Source organism: Lontra canadensis, unplaced genomic scaffold, assembly GCF_010015895.1.
Source record: "Lontra canadensis isolate GAN:19392208 unplaced genomic scaffold, GSC_riverotter_1.0 scaffold14, whole genome shotgun sequence".
Lineage (NCBI taxonomy): Eukaryota > Metazoa > Chordata > Mammalia > Carnivora > Mustelidae > Lontra > Lontra canadensis.
The window spans coordinates 27589942-27606421 of record NW_022631008.1 but is presented as its reverse complement, the minus strand read 5'-3'; the positions used below and the strand labels follow the sequence as shown (position 1 = coordinate 27606421).

Below are 16480 nucleotides of genomic sequence, written 5' to 3'. Positions count from 1 at the left end.
TGGGCAAACCGACTGGCAGTGATGCTCTCTCTCCGCGACCATGTTTGAAAGCCAGAAATCCATGGCAACAGGAGGTCCCATGGAGGATGTAGGGAAGAGGAATTAGAAAGCAAACCCCAGCACAGCAAGCCCCACGGGTTTTCTGTGGACTGAGGACCAGTGAGTTGCGCCCGCTGTGACCTATGGAAATGGCCCATTTTCCAGATCTGGTGAGAGCGCAGAGACCCAGGGGCTGCATGGTGGGGACAGAAAAGGACAGGGTTGGGGCGGCACTGGCCACCAAGTCCCCCCACCAAACCCAGTCCTCCTCCAACGTGGAGGTTGGGAACCAGGGCATACACCCAACTGTGCTTCGTGACTGTGACACTCCTGGTGGCACTCCTGATGGCAGAGAAACCCCCTCCTGCTGACAAATGGTCTCTAGTGCAGCTCATGCTAGGAAACCTGGAGGCCCAAACTGTTGACGACAGTGTTTCCCTAAAACGTGCCCATAGGCCATGTTTTCAAGCTTCTGCCTTTGCTGTTTCTCTGCCAGCATTACCCCCTATGAAAAGAGAGAAAAAGGAAAAGCGTTCCCAAGTGCCCTCCTCCCTCCCTGTCTGCTTCCTTGATAGGAAGTATGGTAACGAGATTCCTGTCTGGCAACCCCGTGTCCCTCCAGACTCTCCTCTGAGCACCCCGCACTCAGGCTCACGTGTAGCCCCTCCTTGGTCCCCGGCCTTCACCTCCCACGTACTAGGTAAAGCCAGCGTCTTGGGAAAAGTGGCTAAAAGAGGGGAACAAGTTATTTTGGTAACAAAAATATGAAACCATCTAAAAAGAAAAATGAAATAAGCTCATCTTTATGGGAATGTATAGAGTAAAGCCCGTTTTTGCTAAAAAAAAATTCTTGGAATTTATCAAATTTGGATTTATCAAAATTCTTATAGCTGAGAATACTATCTCTTTAAATAAGAACACAATCTACTTAATCTAGCTGTTGTTTATAGAGTTAAAACCAACCTAAGTGAGCCTTGCTCAGAGGGCATCTCCTGACCACGCAGGGTGGGGAAGGTGCCGTCCCGGCTTGGCTGTGCGGGCTCTGGCTTAGGACGGCAGGGAGAGAGCTGACCCCATTCACACCGTCAATGTCAGCCGAACGTGCATTGTCTCTTTTCCCACTTTTCTGGCAAAGCTGTCATTGGTATGTTTCGGTTTGGCCCAGGGTGTGGAACTGGTTACATATGGTCCCCATGCCTTGAGGAAGTCTGGAGAGAGAAGGCATGAGAAGAAAAGGAAGAGGAGAAGCAGGGGGAAAGTCAGGCAGGAAAGGAGGCGGAGCGAGACAGTAGTGGGCCTGTGACTGATGGTGTGGGCCTGCTGGCGCCTGCATGGGTCCCCTGGCTACCTCCGCCCAGGAAGTGTGTCTCGGGGGATGCTACACGATAGGGTCAAGTTGCTCTATCTGCTGGGTCTGGGACTTGGGCAGAGCGCTGGAAAAACAGGCCTGACCCAAGTGGCCAATTAAACTTTCCATTGGCAGAGATTGAACTAAGAGTTGAAAAAAAAATACATGAAATCTTTCCATTTGAGTAGTTTGTTTTTTAATGAAATGAAACATTTACTGACATAAGCTCCACAGAGCAATAGGAGAACACTTAATTAAACTCCATGGTGCCATTTTGGACAGTCTCAATGCCAGAATAAAGCATTAGAAGGCGTTTGGGGCCCAGGGGGTAGAGTGGAGGGGAGGTGAAACCCCTTCCAGAAGAGCCTTCCAAGGTTCAGACCTTCTGCCCTTCTTTCCTCCCAGTTCCTACAGGCTCCTGGCAGGGGCGGGACAAGGGGCATTTCTGCAGGTTCGGCAGCATGGCTTCCGAGATACGAAACCAAGGCCTGTAGTCAAACACAAAGCAAAGGCTTTAGAGAGTGCCATTCCTCATACATGAGGACACTGGCTGCCTAACCTTTCTGGGCAAGCTGGAATGTGGTCACTGCCATCACTCAGGCCAGAGCCTCCCAGCCAAAACTCTTGGGCCCGGATGTGTCCAAGAATCAGACTTTTTTCTTTTCTTTTTATTTTTTAAAGATTTTATTTATTTATTTGTCAGAGAGAGAGAGAGAGAGCGCGCGAGAGCGAGCACAGGCAGAGTGGCAGGCAGAGACAGAGAGAGAAGCAGGCTCCCTGCCGAGCAAGGAGCCCGATGTGGGACTCAATCCGAGGACGCTGGGATCATGACCTGAGCCGAAAGCAGCCGCTTAACCAACTGAGCCACCCAGGCATCCCGAGAATCAGACTTTTTTTTAAAAGAACATCCATACTGGGGCGCCTGGGTGGCTCAGCGGGTTGGTCCTCTGCCTTCGGCTCCGGTCATGGTCTCGGGGTCCTGTGATGGAGCCCCGCGTCGGGCTCTCTGCTCAGCGGGGAGCCTGCTTCCCCCTCTCTCTCTGCCTACTTGTGATCTCTCTCTCTCTCTGTCCAATAAATAAATAAAATCTTAAAAAAAAAAAAATCCATACTGTGCATAGACCAGGTAACATCCTTGAGTCTGAGGCCACACTCCATATTCAAATAAGACATTATCACTTCCATAGCAGTATGGATGAATACATAGAAACAGTAAACAGCCTTGGGTTATATGGCTAAATGGGGTCAGTTCAGACCTGTTTTGCTGCCAGGTGAGTTACCAGAACTTCGTGTTTCCAGAGCCTGTTGGGTTTTGGGATGGTGGATAAGGAAACGCTGGTCCCTGTCCCTCACCCAGTTTGTCCAGAGCACCACAGGACATTCTGCTAGCAGCAGCGTGTTCTTCCGCTTGCTCCCAGCTCCCCGCCCCCTCCGAGTTTTCAGAATGTCTTCAGCAGTTGGAGGAGGATTTCAGCTAATTAGCCTCAGAGCTGACCCAACACCCAACTGCAGAGGGCACCTGTGAAGTCAGGCAAAGCGTGGAGGCAGGGGGCCCATGCTGGTTCACTAAAGCCCTCTCGCTAAACTAAGGGTCACTCCCAAAACGTGAGCAAGTTTCTTTTGGAATAATCACATCGAAGGCCAACTTCAACACAGCAGGAATAATGATACATGGATTTTATCACAAGAAGTTACAGTGGCAGAGAATAAAAAAACATCCCAAAAAGGCTCATAAATGTGAGTGACATGTGACTGACAGCCTGGGAGCCAGGATAAACCCAGTTCCAAAAGTAACAAGAAAACAAAGAGAATGGCAACAGATTCCAAAAGTCAGGACGGGGTTGTGCTCTGGGCCCAGCTCCTCCAGAGTTGAAGGGAGCTGCTACGTGCAGACGCTGTGGTCTTCGGCTGATAGCCCTGAGACCTAGGGGGAAGACATCTATCTAGGTTTCTGTATGGCTTGAAACCAGGTTCTTGATTTTGTAAATAAACCAGGCCAGAAGTTGGGGAGGATTCCGGATTACAAGCCTGGGGCTAAGGAGCAGCCAAAACATACAAGTGCTTGGCGGGCAGTGGCAGAAGGCAACAGGGCAGGAAAAGGAAGAAGTAGAGAAGTGTCTGGCAGTGATTGGAAGAGTAAGGGACATTCACTTCACCCCACCTATGGTATTTCCTGCCCTGTCAGGAAGGCCAGCACGCAGGGAGGCTGCCTTCTCCCTCAGAGGTCTCCCGTTTGTGTTGGGCAGCCTGAGGTTTCAACATGAGGCAGCCCCCCCAGAGGGTCACAGAGGTCTCAAATGATAAATGGCCTGTCCAAGGTCATCAGTAAACACGGGCCCTGGAGGCGCCCTGTCTCCCCATCAAAGTCACCAAATCCCGGGGCACCTCGGGGTCACTGGGCCAGACGGTGCCCAGCCATGGGGACACAATAGCAGATCTCAGCTGGTGGGGTAGAAGCTGGCCCGGGTAGAAGCCAAACAAATTTAGGAAGTTCAAAGATAGAGTTCATAGATGCTATAAACACGGGATAGTGTATTTTTCATTCCACGGATTTCTTTTCTTTTTATTTATTTATTTTTTTTTTTTGGTCTGACTCATTCATAGTTTTTGACTGGTTTAATTGAATTGTAATTTACATACAACAGAATTCAACCATTTTAAGAACACTGCGCTTTGATGAGCAGAAAGGGCCCCACCACCACATGCAGGATACAGAACAGGAGCTGGCAGATTACTTTGTGTAGGCCAAATCCAACTCCCACCTGTTTTTGTTTTGTATATTTTTTAAGGGCTATTCAAAATAATACTATGCGACAGAGATCATAGGCAGCCCACAAAGCCTCAAATATTTGCTATCTGACCTTTTACAGCAGAGACTGCTGACCCCTGACCCTTGGCAGCCACTCCCCTCCCCTCGCCCCTGGCAACGACTCATCTGCTTTCTGTCACTGTAGCTTTGCTTTTTCTAGAACTTCACATAAATGAACTCATACAGTCCGTTGCCTTTTGTGTCTGGCTCCTTGCGGGGACGACGCTTTCGAGATTCATCACCCAGCTTTTCCGCATGCGGTCCCTGCTCCTTTCTGAGCTGGGACTGGGGGGCGGCGTCCCATGGAGGGCCGGACTCCCCACGCCCCCGCAACCCTCCCCACCCCCTCGCGGCGGGGCGGCGCACTCACGGCCTTGTCTTGCAGGCATGAACAACCGGGAGGTGCTGGAGCAGGTGGAGCGCGGCTACCGGATGCCCTGCCCGCAGGACTGCCCCATCTCTCTCCACGAGCTCATGATCCACTGCTGGAAAAAGGACCCGGAAGAGCGGCCCACCTTCGAGTACTTGCAGGGCTTCCTGGAAGACTACTTCACCGCCACAGAGCCCCAGTACCAGCCCGGTGAAAACCTGTGAGGCCGGGGTCCGCAGAGAGAGGCCTTCTCGGCGAGGCTTCCCCGCCCCCTCCCCATTAGCTTTCAGTTCCGTAGCCAGCTGCGCGAGCAGTGCGAGCCGTCCCGGATCAGATTGCATGTGACTCTGAAGCTGACGAACTTCCATGGCCCTCATTAATGACACTTGTCCCCCAAATCCGAACCTCCTCTGTGAAGCATACGAGACAGAACCTTGTTATTTCTCAGACTTTTGGAAAATGCATTGTATCGATGTGATGTAAAAGGCCAAACCTCTGTTCAATGTAAATAGTTACTCCAGTGCCAACGACCCTAGTGCTTTCCTTTTTTTAAAATGCAAATCCTATGTGATTTTAACTGTCTTCACCTGATTCAACTAAAAAAAAAAAAGTATTATTTTCCAAAAGTGGCCTCTTTGTCTAAAACAATAAAATTTTTTTTCATGTTTTAACAAAAACCAATCAGGACAGGTGTTTGGTTTTTTTTTCTTTTTTATAATATGAATATATATCATATATATGTCCCTGTACATACACCATGTGGGTGCTAACGTGGAGACCATGGCCCACCTGGGCCATAAAGCCTCGGGACCCAGAGTGAGGATTTTACTGCCAAATCAGCATAAAAGCACTGGTATCATTCTGCAAACCAGTGGCCTCCTTTTTGGCTTTTGCAAAGCATGATCCTTTTTCTTTTTTCTTTCTTTTCTTTTTTTTTTTTTTTAATTTGGATTGCACTTTTTTGGTTCATGATTGTACCTGTAGATGGCTGTTCCTTTGACTCTTTCCAAGCAGCCCCAGAGCTGAATTCACAAGTTCTGTTTCCAGTATTTGCTTTGTCTTAACTGCGATCTGTTCTCGAAGCCTAAAAGCATATTGAAGCAAGCAAATGGCCAATAACTACCAGGGGAACTGGAAGATGGATACCACACATACTTCTTGTATAAAAATATGAATGCTGAAATGTTTCAAACTTTTTTTATTTAATAAACCTTGTAACCACATTTAAATGGTCTAAAACCCATAGCATTAGAATCATGGCGACCTGCTAAACTTTCTCATGCAACTAAAATTTCTGAGGGTGGGGGTTGGACATTTCCCATTGTAAAATAAGTGTTTTAAACGTTCTGTACTGCTAATGAAATGACTTTCTCTATGTCCAAGAAGTCTCCAGTGGAATAACTATGCACTACTTTACATTTCATGGGGATGCACCAAAAAAAGAAAAAAAGAAAAAAAATTACATTTTTAGTTGCTGTTTGTACCAACCTTGAATTACATGTTTAACAACAACAAATCAAAAAGCCTATTTCTATTAAGTTTTTAATACTGGGTAGCGACTCTGAAATCTTAATTCCTTTTTTGTTATGATTTATTTGTGAGTTTACATTTTTAAATTGTTTAACTTTCTTAATTTAGTAATTAAAAAGAGAGCATTTTACATTTGAATTTTTTTTTGCTCATTTGTTTAAAGCATGGAAGGTACTCTAGTAATGACATATCTGTCCCACACCAGGTGATAAGGAGTTCTCTGGTCCGTTTAACCATTGTACAGTGACTTCCAAGTGACAGAAACATTCAGAACACTAGGAGTGGGTTCTTCCCCCTAGAAAGGATGGGCCATTGTTGAGCTATTTCAGAGGATTATTAAAGCAAGCTTAAGAATACTTTCACGTTTCAATCTATCAGACATCATCTCTAACTGGAATGTTCTGTATTCCACCTGTAGGAGAAAGACAATTACAAGAAGAATCTTTATTGCCCTAGAGCCAGTGTATGTATTTCCCGTGGTCCTCTACCTCTGTCAGCGTGCCACTAGGCAGGGAAACAACCACGTGTGGTAGGAGGGGCAGTGGGTAGACTGTACTCTCTGTCCAGGTGCCTGGCTGTGCACTCATTCAGCTGTGGGACCCTCAGCAGCCATCTGGCACCTCTGTTTTGGGTCCTGTCTGTAGAGATGAGGGGGTTGGATGAGATTTGCCATAGGTTCCTACAGATCTAAGATCCTGTAATTCGGAGATCATTGCTGTCATGTGGAGTTACATAAGCAGGAGAGTTTTCTTGCCAAATAACCTCTATATTTAGAAAGGGTTTCCAACATTTAAAAAAAAATGGTTGAAACAAAGGGATTTTCTAGTTAACCAAGTCTTTCTGGTATTGTTTTTGGTATTAATGCAATTGCTAAATTGATTAAAAAAAAAATCAAACATCTTCAACAATTACTATCACATTAGCGCGCAATTTACTAACATGTTCTAGATATTTTTAAAGATAACTTTGTTTTTCATCTTCACATTTCACTAGGTTGGATAATTTGCAAATATTCTCCAGAGGATTGTTATTTATGTTTCTGACTCGGTCATTCAAAAAAAAAAAAAAAAAAAAAGTTACAACCTGCTTTAAACAGAGATTCTTTAAGACAAAATTTGGTTTCTTCAAACCAAAGTGTAGCCTTTAACACATCAGTTGAGTTTGTTGTGGATTCTCTCCTATGAAGCAGAACCAAGGACTTGGGTTAACTCGAGGGCAATCTGAGAAAATGCTCTTGAACACGGTGGGGCTGTAGGATGAGAGAGTAGCTACAGATACAGAGACATCAGAGACGTTTTCAGGGTTTTTCTTCCAGAAGCTACTGTGCTGCCCAGAGATATTCCTGAGGTAGACCAGTTGAGGCAAATGAAACTGCCTGCGGGGGTTCCCAACACCTCCAAGAAGCCTCCCTCCCCCCTCCCCCAGGCTGTAGAAGTGTGGAGTGAGGAAACTGAATTCACTGACCAGAAGGATGTCTGGCTAAGAAAGAAAAACACGGGCATACCTCAGAGATAGTGCAAGTTTCAACCCAGACCACCTCAATAAAGCAAGTCAAATGGAGGCTTTGGTTTCCCAGTGTGTAGAAAAGTGATGTTTACACGATACGGTAGTTTACTAAGTGTGTGTGCAAGAGCCATGTCCAAAAAAAAAAAAAAACCAACATGAACTTAATTTTAAAATATTACTAAAAAATGCTGATTCGCATCTGAGCGCTCAGTGAGCTGTAATAACTGACCACAGCTCATCAACAAATAGAATAACGAGAAAGGATGAAATATCGCGAGAATTAGACGGAGCCCTGCGGAGTGAGCCCCCGCGGTTGGAACCCTGGCGCTGCGAGGCTTGCTGGACGCCGGGAAGGCACAAGCTTCCATGTGGAAGAAACACGGTATCGGCGAAGCGCCGTATAACGAGGTATGGCTGTGACCTTAGCCGCAGGTGATGGTGAGATTTTTGTCTTTGGGATCCTGCTAGTAAGTACTGTCTCTGCTGCCTTAGGAGAGCGGGCTTCCGGCATTGCTGCACTGCAGAGGGGGACTTCTTAATACACTCTTTCTTTTTATTTTCTCAAAATCGAATAATAGAGCGACTGGAGAAGACCACTTGACAAAGCTCAGACGCTGAAAATGTGACAACACGACGGGCATTCACCCACGCCCACGGCAGCTCACGATCTCCCAGGCGCTTCGTCCGTGGTGCCCTGGTGGGCTGGGAGGACCCGCAAGCCGGGAGGGGCTGCGGGGCCTCCTGTGGGTTCGGGCCCCCGGGTGTAGGCTGAGCTAATGATGCATTTATTTGGCTCTGACTCAGTCGTGGCAAAGAAAGGTGTATGGGGAGCCAGGCAGCTCCCCCAGAAAAGTGAAGGGTATTCATAAACCCTCAAATACAGCCACACTACTGAAGATTTTCTGACAGGTGCCAGAGGGTGTTTACCCGCCTGGAGAAAGACAGGAATCCTCCTGTGGTTAAATCTTGGCACCAGAGGATTTTTCTAGTAGCGTTGGAGCTGCAGAATTTTTATCTGAAATTTCCTCCGGGACCTGAAGAATGTATACTGCACTAATTGGAATGGTTCTTTCACGAGTCTTGAAAGAAGGTGAGAACTACAAGGGAACCTACCTCCGGAGGGATGTCATCTGTCCCTGTGTCAGTGCTCAGGACAAGGGAGCCTCGCTTGACAGAAGAGGCATTCCTAACAAGTTATATTTGGATAAAATGGTGTTTGGTCCATTTGTTCCTGAAATGTAGTATAATAGGTTTAGATGGCTTTTGTTGGCTTTCTCATCACTAGATACTATGCTGTGGGGATTCAGTTAGGCTGCCCAAAATATTTGCTGGAAGGAAGAAAGGGAGGAAGAGGGGGGAAAAAAGAGGGGGGAGGGGGAAGAAGGAAAGAAAAAAATAATCTGGGGGTAGGGAGAAGGGAGCTCAAAAATATCTTCTTCTAAAAATGAGACTGGGGTACAGATTTAATGAGTACCAGTAATGTATGTTTATTTAATTCTCAAAAATAGGTGACAACTACAGCAAAGAAAATAATGAAAAATTAGTATCTTTAATATCTTTGAAATCTCAAATAGACCTTCATAATGTATCTATACCTATCTTCCCAGAAACCTTTCATAATAAGTTCCTAAATCATGCCTCATTCTTTTCCAACATGCAGAATATCCAGAATCCTATGGGGGCAGGGGGAGACATGCCTTTATTTTCAAAATTCTAAGGACTGAACATAAAAATAAGCCTTTTTCCAGCTTGGCAGGGACTAGTCCAAGGAGAATGTGATCAGCGACAAACGACTACTCCTCCAGCAGCCAGAACACTGTGCTCTCTTTCGGAATAACTACTACTCCTTGTAATACTGTGTTTAATAATATGACTCTTCTTTTAATGCATCTTTCCTGCCGGAGTGTGAGTTCCTTGGGCACAGTAACTGCCTAACTGGTTCACCAGTCTTCTCCCGACACCAAGAGCAATGATGAGCTGCTGGTAGACTTTGGATGGATGGATGGATGGATGGATGGATGGTGGCTGAATGGGTGATGGCCACCCAGGGGGTGTGACTGACCTGAAAAGGATGCACCAACCTGGGCCAGTGCCAAGCATGCTAGGATTTGCTGTGAGCTGCTCCATGTACTTACCCTGCCCCCTTGCAAATGTGTGGTCGCCAGTCCTCAGTATGTGATTTAAAGACCCAGTCTGGAACCTGAAGGGAACCCCATTAGTGCTTCCCAAATCTTTGCCCAGAACTCACCCCAACACTAATGGGAATAAACTTGTCTGCCCTGGGACCTGGGGCCTTTCAGGTCTCATTCTAACTTTGTACTTTTATGAAAATTTGATATTCTCCCTAGGATATCCCATTTTTTATCTTCACATAAAATTATTTTCCCAGACCTTCAGGTTGTGCATTGTTAAGCAGACCACAGCTTATAGGATTCCTGGCACACTCCTGCATGACCCAGGCAAGACCTGCGTCCTGCTTGAGAATCACAGCATGAAGATATTGTCCAGAAAATATTACTATTAACCTAAAAAGAATGTATTTGGGAGAGGTGACATTAACCCCATTAAAATGGATTCTCTTATCTGATTCCCTTTTTTCAGGAAAGCACAGCCCTCTGACTGAGAATGGGACAGAAGACAGGAGGATTTGATAGTGGGAAGAAGGAAACCATCCAGAGCCACCCAGCAGTCAAAGTCTGGTCGGGTCAACCTGCTGGTCCAAGATGGCAGCCATTGGGAGTAAATAGGATGGAGACATTGAATAAGGAGGAAGAAACAGAGCTGGGATGAGAGAAGTCCTCTGCCAAGGCTGTTCAAGGTAGTGGGATAATGGTAGATAGGACTATGGATATGTATAAAGACTCAACATTCATTCTTTCTCCATACAGTTGTTGAGTGCTTATTATGGGCCAGCCTTTGTGCTAGCACTAGAAAGTCAGAAAGATAATGATACGAGCCCAGTGAGGGTGGACACCCATAGAAGATTGTTGTAATAAGTGCTCCGCAGGGCACCTCTGTGGCTCAGTTGGTAGAATACGTGACTCTTTTTTTTTTTTTCCCTAAAGATCTTTTTTTTTTTTTTTTAAGATTTTATTTATTTGTCAGAGAGAGAGGGAGAGAGAGCGAGCACAGGCAGACAGAATGGCAGGCAGAGGCAGAGGGAGAAGCAGGCTCCCTGCAGAGCAAGGAACCCGATGCGGGACTCGATCCCAGGACGCTGGGATCATGACCTGAGCCGAAGGCAGCTGCTTAACCAACTGAGCCACCCAGGCGTCCCAAGATCTTATTATTTTTAACTAATCTCTACACCCAATGTGGGGCTCAAACTTACAACCCTGAGGTCCAGAGTCATGCACTCAACTGAGCCAGCAAGGCGCCCCTAGAGTGTGAGACTCTTGGTCTCAGTATTGTGAGTTCAAGCCCCACATCGAGGGTAGAGTTTACTTTAAAACATATATATATATTTTAAAATATATATTTATATATAGTCTGCTAGATGATAGCAAAGGATGATAGCAAAAGATGAAAGCTGCCTAGCCCAGAATGGGGAGCGTAGGAAAGGCTTCCTAGAGGAGGTGATGCCTGAACTTGATCTGAAAGGACACGTGGAAATAGATTATGTACTGTTTAATGGTGTTTTCTGTATTTGGATGTGTTTCCTTCTGATTCCCAACCCCTGTGAGGGACCGGCATATGTTTTAAATATAGAAGGTGCTCAGCAAATGCATCTAAATGAAGAAAAAACAAACCAAAAAAAAAAAAAAAATCCCTCCCTCTCTCTCTCTCTCTCTCTCTCTCTCTCACACACACACACACACACACACACACACACAAAACCATATAGGTGCATCAGTTACTCTGATCACTGAGCGGCTAACAAAGAGGATGGTAGATAATACCATAAAAGGAGAGAGAGAAAGGTTTTAGGCAGGTTGTTGGTTCTAGTGTCCCAGCGGGAATGGTACAGGAGTCTCATATCTATTTACAGAGTATCAGAATAAAAAAGTGGCAGGTGAAGAGACTTGTCATAGCTCCTCCCCACTCTCTTAACAGCAAGGAGCAGGGTGGAGGGGCTGGTCTCCCATTCGTGAACTCTTTGCCATTCTTCCCTGTCCTCCCCTTCAGTAGGCCGTTTTGCCTGAATCCCCACGCAGCACGCACACTCACGAAAGAAGATACATAGGGGCAGTTGCGGGATGTCCTCTGGTTGTTTTGTTTTGGAATTTTTTTCCCTCTGGTTAATTATCAAGTGCTTGCAGTGTAGTAATCAATGAGTAGCTAATTAGAAACAGGAGAGAATGAAATGGTTATTAGGCAGATAGTGTTTTTAATGAAAACCGTACATGTAATCCTGTGGGGAAGTATTACCAAATCGCAAGAGGTTTCATCATCTTTATTTATTTATTTATTTATTTATTTATTTAGGTGGGTCTTTACAAAAGGATTAATTTAAAACCACTCACAAACTAAACCCAGGTATGCGAATCCTTTTGCTCTTAGACGCTTCCCGAGGGGCAAGCCCCAGAACACACCAGGAAACAGAGCCTCTTGGAGACGGCCCATGAGCCCAAACCAACCTAACAGAGCCCGGAGCCAGGAAGGTCTGCCCCTTCCCAGAGAACAGCGAGGAAATGGTAAGAGAATTAGGGAATGAATAACAATGCTTTCTGGTAAATTAACCATATTACATTATGCACAGTAAAGTGATGGAAAAACCCTGTTAAAAAATTGAATAATAATTTGCCCACATCATTTATGGAAAATGCATAATTTTCCTACTTCAGTGGACTTTAGTTTGATTTAAAATATGAACAGCTCCCGCACTGTTCAGCAGAGCGTAATTTGTGAGGTAATTGGGAAGGGGAGAGGAATCAGACAATAATCAGCGCAATCCTGCGTGAGCCCCTTCACCTCCCTCCTTTCACCTGCAAATTCCAGAAAATATTTGTTTATATGTTCCTGAAGGTCTGGAAGGGAGAGCGTGGGGTATTAATCATTGTCAGAGCGATCACTAAACCACAGCCTCACCACACTTCAGACGGGAAGAGGTGCTTCTCTCGAGTCAGTGTTTTTCTGCTCTAATTCGAGGAAGCGCTTGGTTTTTAATAGTAGAGAAAATGGAAATGTAGCAAAGCTATACTTAAAACAGCAAGCCAAGAACAAAAGCAACATGCACGCAGCCAGAGGAGACCTTGCAAGATAAACAGATAAAACAAAAAGCCCTGCTTGGCTGGGATTCTGCTTCGGAGTGAAATGCAGAATGGAGAACATTGTTCCAGCTGTAAAGATTTTGCAATCTACAGTATTTGAAATAAAAGTCCTCGTGTAATGCCCCCAGCCCCTCAGAAGCCGGGCTGCGGCTGTGAATGCTGATATTTGGGCACGACTGATGGAGGTGTTCAGAACCAGAGTGCTCAGAGGTGGGGTTGGTGCCCTGAACTGGGCCGTGCACCCCCGTAGCAAGCCCTGTGCTCTCTCCCTTCTCCCCTCCCGCTCCCATCCTCCTACCCTGCTCCCCCTCCCCTACTAGAACCATAGAATTTTTATTTAGACACTCCCACAGTCCGGTCATCCCCATCTCTCCACTAAAAGCCATTCATTACTTGTTTACTGGATGCAGCCCTTAGATCTCCAATTGTCAGAGCTGTGGCTGCTTTGGTTTCACATTGTTTGCCTGTCTTGCCTCCTCGGTGACCCTGATGGCCCCACCGGGCTGAATCTTGAACCCCACAAAGACCAACACTTCTTAGCTCTTTGGTTAGCCAAAAGGGGCCTTTCCCAGTCCTCCTCCCCACTCCTGCCTTCTCTCCCGCCAGCCCCTCCCTGCCAGTGGCCCAGATTTATTGGACACTAGTTTGATTCCTACGTCTCCTACCACTAGCTATAAGTTATCTTTTTGCAAATTAGAAAAAGCTAACCTACCTCCAGACACCGCTGCCATCTGCCAGAAAACTGTTGTAGTAAATACGCCAAAAGATCATGAGAATGGTGCCCCCCCCGCCAAATTGTGTATTATACAACTGGTTCAGCTGTATGTGATGACCCTAGAGTTGGAAATAACCTGAGCTATCCCGGGAGCCTGTCTGAAGATCAAAGCCCCAACAAGGTCAGTCTTGCCTTTTTAGGACGCAGGTTGCAATTTCAAAATCTGTCTTTCTGTCGCAATCAGGGCAGTTTCTGGAAGAGACAAAGAGCCCCCAGGCAGCAGTACTGATGGGCAGATAAAGCTCCAACCACACTGGGAAGATTTTTAGGAAGCCTCAGAGATAGAAAGCTGCTAAATCTGAATGTTCGGGATGCAGGGGAGAGGCGGACTTGGCTTGTGCTTAGATCAACTGTTGCGGCACTGGCCGCTTCATTTCTTGTTGATTGCTCCGTCTGCTCCCCCCCACCAGAATGGCTTGATGATACCAGAGGCAGACGCCTGACCAGGAGGAACCAATTCATTGAGTGGTCACTAGCTAGTGGAATGGTTGCCTTGGAGTCGAAACCAAGAATCAAGGGGCTGTGGTGATAGACACTTGGCCTACAGGTTAGGTTGGCCCCATGGGGGAGCCACATTGGGCAGAGGGAAGTGGTGGTTGGACCTCCCGGGCCACCAGAGAAAGTGACTGGGAGTAGCTGCTTTCCACACTCCTTATCTGGAGGTCCAGCTGCACTTCCGGAGCACCATCTCCTTGAGATCCTCAAACCCGTGCAGTGCGCCATCTTGTCATTGAGTAAATTCAAGGGCGTTTGGGCCCCCGTAGTCCAGCTCCGCTGTTTTGCCAGCCTCGTCTCTCCCTTTCCCTCTCCATCACCTCCACCTTAGCTCCTGGCTACACTGAACTGCCTAAGATTCCCCAAGCATGCCCTGCCCTGCTCTAGTCCCTTCCCGTGGCCTGGAATGTTCTTTTGCCTTCTCTCCTCATCTTAGCAGTCTCTCTGTCCTTCGAGGCCAAACTCAAACCCTCCCCCCTCATGAAGCCTCCTGTGATGCCCCAGACACGGGATCACTCCGTCCTAAGAACCCGCTGCTCTTGGCTTCCCGCCACTCAGTGGCTCCAACGGCGCATTTCCTCCTGGCTTCCCCCCTTGCCTCTGCTCACTGAGGGTAGGAACTTGGCACACATCAGGCCCTCGGATGTTGCTTTGAATTTAATCCGAGGGTTGGAACCCTAAAACACAATCCGAGTTTCTTCAATCAGGAGTAGGATGCCAATAGAAGACATTGTTCCTTAAAATGGAAATGCATTTAGGGAATGCTGCAGATTAAGGGGATGAAGATCAAAGGGCACATTCTTGGCCAGGAGTTCTGAGTCTTAGAGACCCAAATAAATTGTAGACATTTTATTTCCTGAATTGATTGGAACCATAACACTGGATTTGGTGCTGTAATATAAAACTTTCTGAAACTTTTAGCCTGGCGGAAAGGCTGTTGCCTCCTGACTGTAAGTGTTAGGATTGCTCTTGTCTAAAATTCGAGTGCCCAGGCCAGCAGCTGAGACTGGCTGGTAAACCTGGGAGACTGACTTCGGAGAAGCGTTCCGTGTAGACGAGGGATCTGCGGGCCCTGCTCTTGGCTGGAATTACAGGCACATGTAGCCTCGTCCTGCCTGGGGACACGCGTCCACTCAGGTTCAAGGCCCCGTGGACCTGTGTTGAGAATAGAAAGCCGCTGCTCCTGCAGACAGTGCCTGACATGACATCGGCCTTTTGCAAATGGATGAGCGTTCCCCGAAGGCGATTTTCCCGGCAGCTGCAGGCCTCACAGCTCCTGCGGGCTTTGCTCTCCTGCTACCTTCCCATCCTGAGGCTTCTCCCTTCCTGACCTGCCCAGCCCAGGCTCCTCCTGTATGACTGGGAGCGGGGAGGAGTTGGGTTCTAGGTTATGGGATGAGCCAAGACCTTGCTGCTCAGCCAGGTGGAGGGAGGATCCCAACACCTGAAGCGAAGTCCACGCTCAGATGCTGACCTTTCCGCATTAAGCCCCACCTACAACCCACCCTTGTCAATCTGCCTGTGAAGGTCCTCAGAGAAGCCATTAAAATGCAGGTTTCTGGGCCCCTCCCCAGACTTGCTGAATCAGGCTTTCTCAGGCAGGAGGCCGGGGAAAGTGCCCCTTTCTCCTCTCACCTGCAACCCCCCCCATTTCCCCACCCCCCACCTTCCCCATCCCCCCACCCCCCCCCCCCCCCCCCCCCCGCACTTCTTTCCCTGCCAAGTCACAGCCGGAGCTGATTCATGACACACTTCTCCTTTTAAGTCTCCTTTTAAGTCCCACTTGCCTCAGTTCTGGTCAGGGCAGCCCTGGCAACCACGTCATGGTCTGCCCCTGCACCAAAGGCTGGTGACCGGAGCACCCCAGGGTGCAGCTGCTCTTAGAGCAGGCCCCAGGTCAGGCCAGCTGGGCTTGGCCTGACTCAACCCCTCAGAAAGCAAGTCCTTGCTATGATAAGGCCCTGTGACCTGTGGCCAGTTCCCCAAGAGCAGTCGGATGGAGGTCTAGGGAGTAGGGGAGCCCGACTCCCAGCACACCAGGGTGAGCTGCCAGCTCACAGCACTTCCCCGCAGGATCTGGGGCTGCAAGGTGGTGGGCCTGGCCCTCTAGCCAAGTGCTTCAAGGCGGGGCCGCCCTATTGGATGTAATGAACCTGGCCTCCACTACAGAGGCCCAGAACATCACAAACTTATAGGACACAGAGGCCTGTTTTTTGTGGAATGGCCCTGGATTTATAGATGAAACTGATAAAACACACACACACACACACACACACACACACACACACACACACACCCCAAAAAACAAACACATTGAAATCTATTGGCTTTATTCCTGACCCCTACCTCATCCTTTGCCCAACGAGATGTCTCCATGTGGAAAGGCCCCACTTTTGAT

General features: G+C 47.5%; 1 protein-coding gene and 1 long non-coding RNA gene across 10 annotated transcripts in view; both read left to right on the top strand.

Annotated features, from left to right (window-relative positions):
- FYN (FYN proto-oncogene, Src family tyrosine kinase) overlaps window positions 1-6008 on the top strand; it is a 210536-nt gene extending 204528 nt beyond the window's left edge. For all 9 annotated transcript variants that reach the window (XM_032858340.1, XM_032858344.1, XM_032858336.1 and 6 more), the window contains one exon: window positions 4582-6008. In XM_032858340.1, the coding sequence (XP_032714231.1) occupies window positions 4582-4790 (209 nt within the window). In that variant the 3' untranslated portion in view covers window positions 4791-6008. The remainder of the gene's footprint in view (window positions 1-4581) is intronic.
- A 2385-nt stretch (window positions 6009-8393) lies between these two features.
- Window positions 8394-12151, top strand: LOC116868225. Its single transcript, XR_004382770.1, has 3 exons — window positions 8394-8692; window positions 10204-10420; window positions 12103-12151. It is a non-coding gene; the product is annotated as an uncharacterized LOC116868225 (long non-coding RNA).
- Window positions 12152-16480: the final 4329 nt, after the last annotated feature.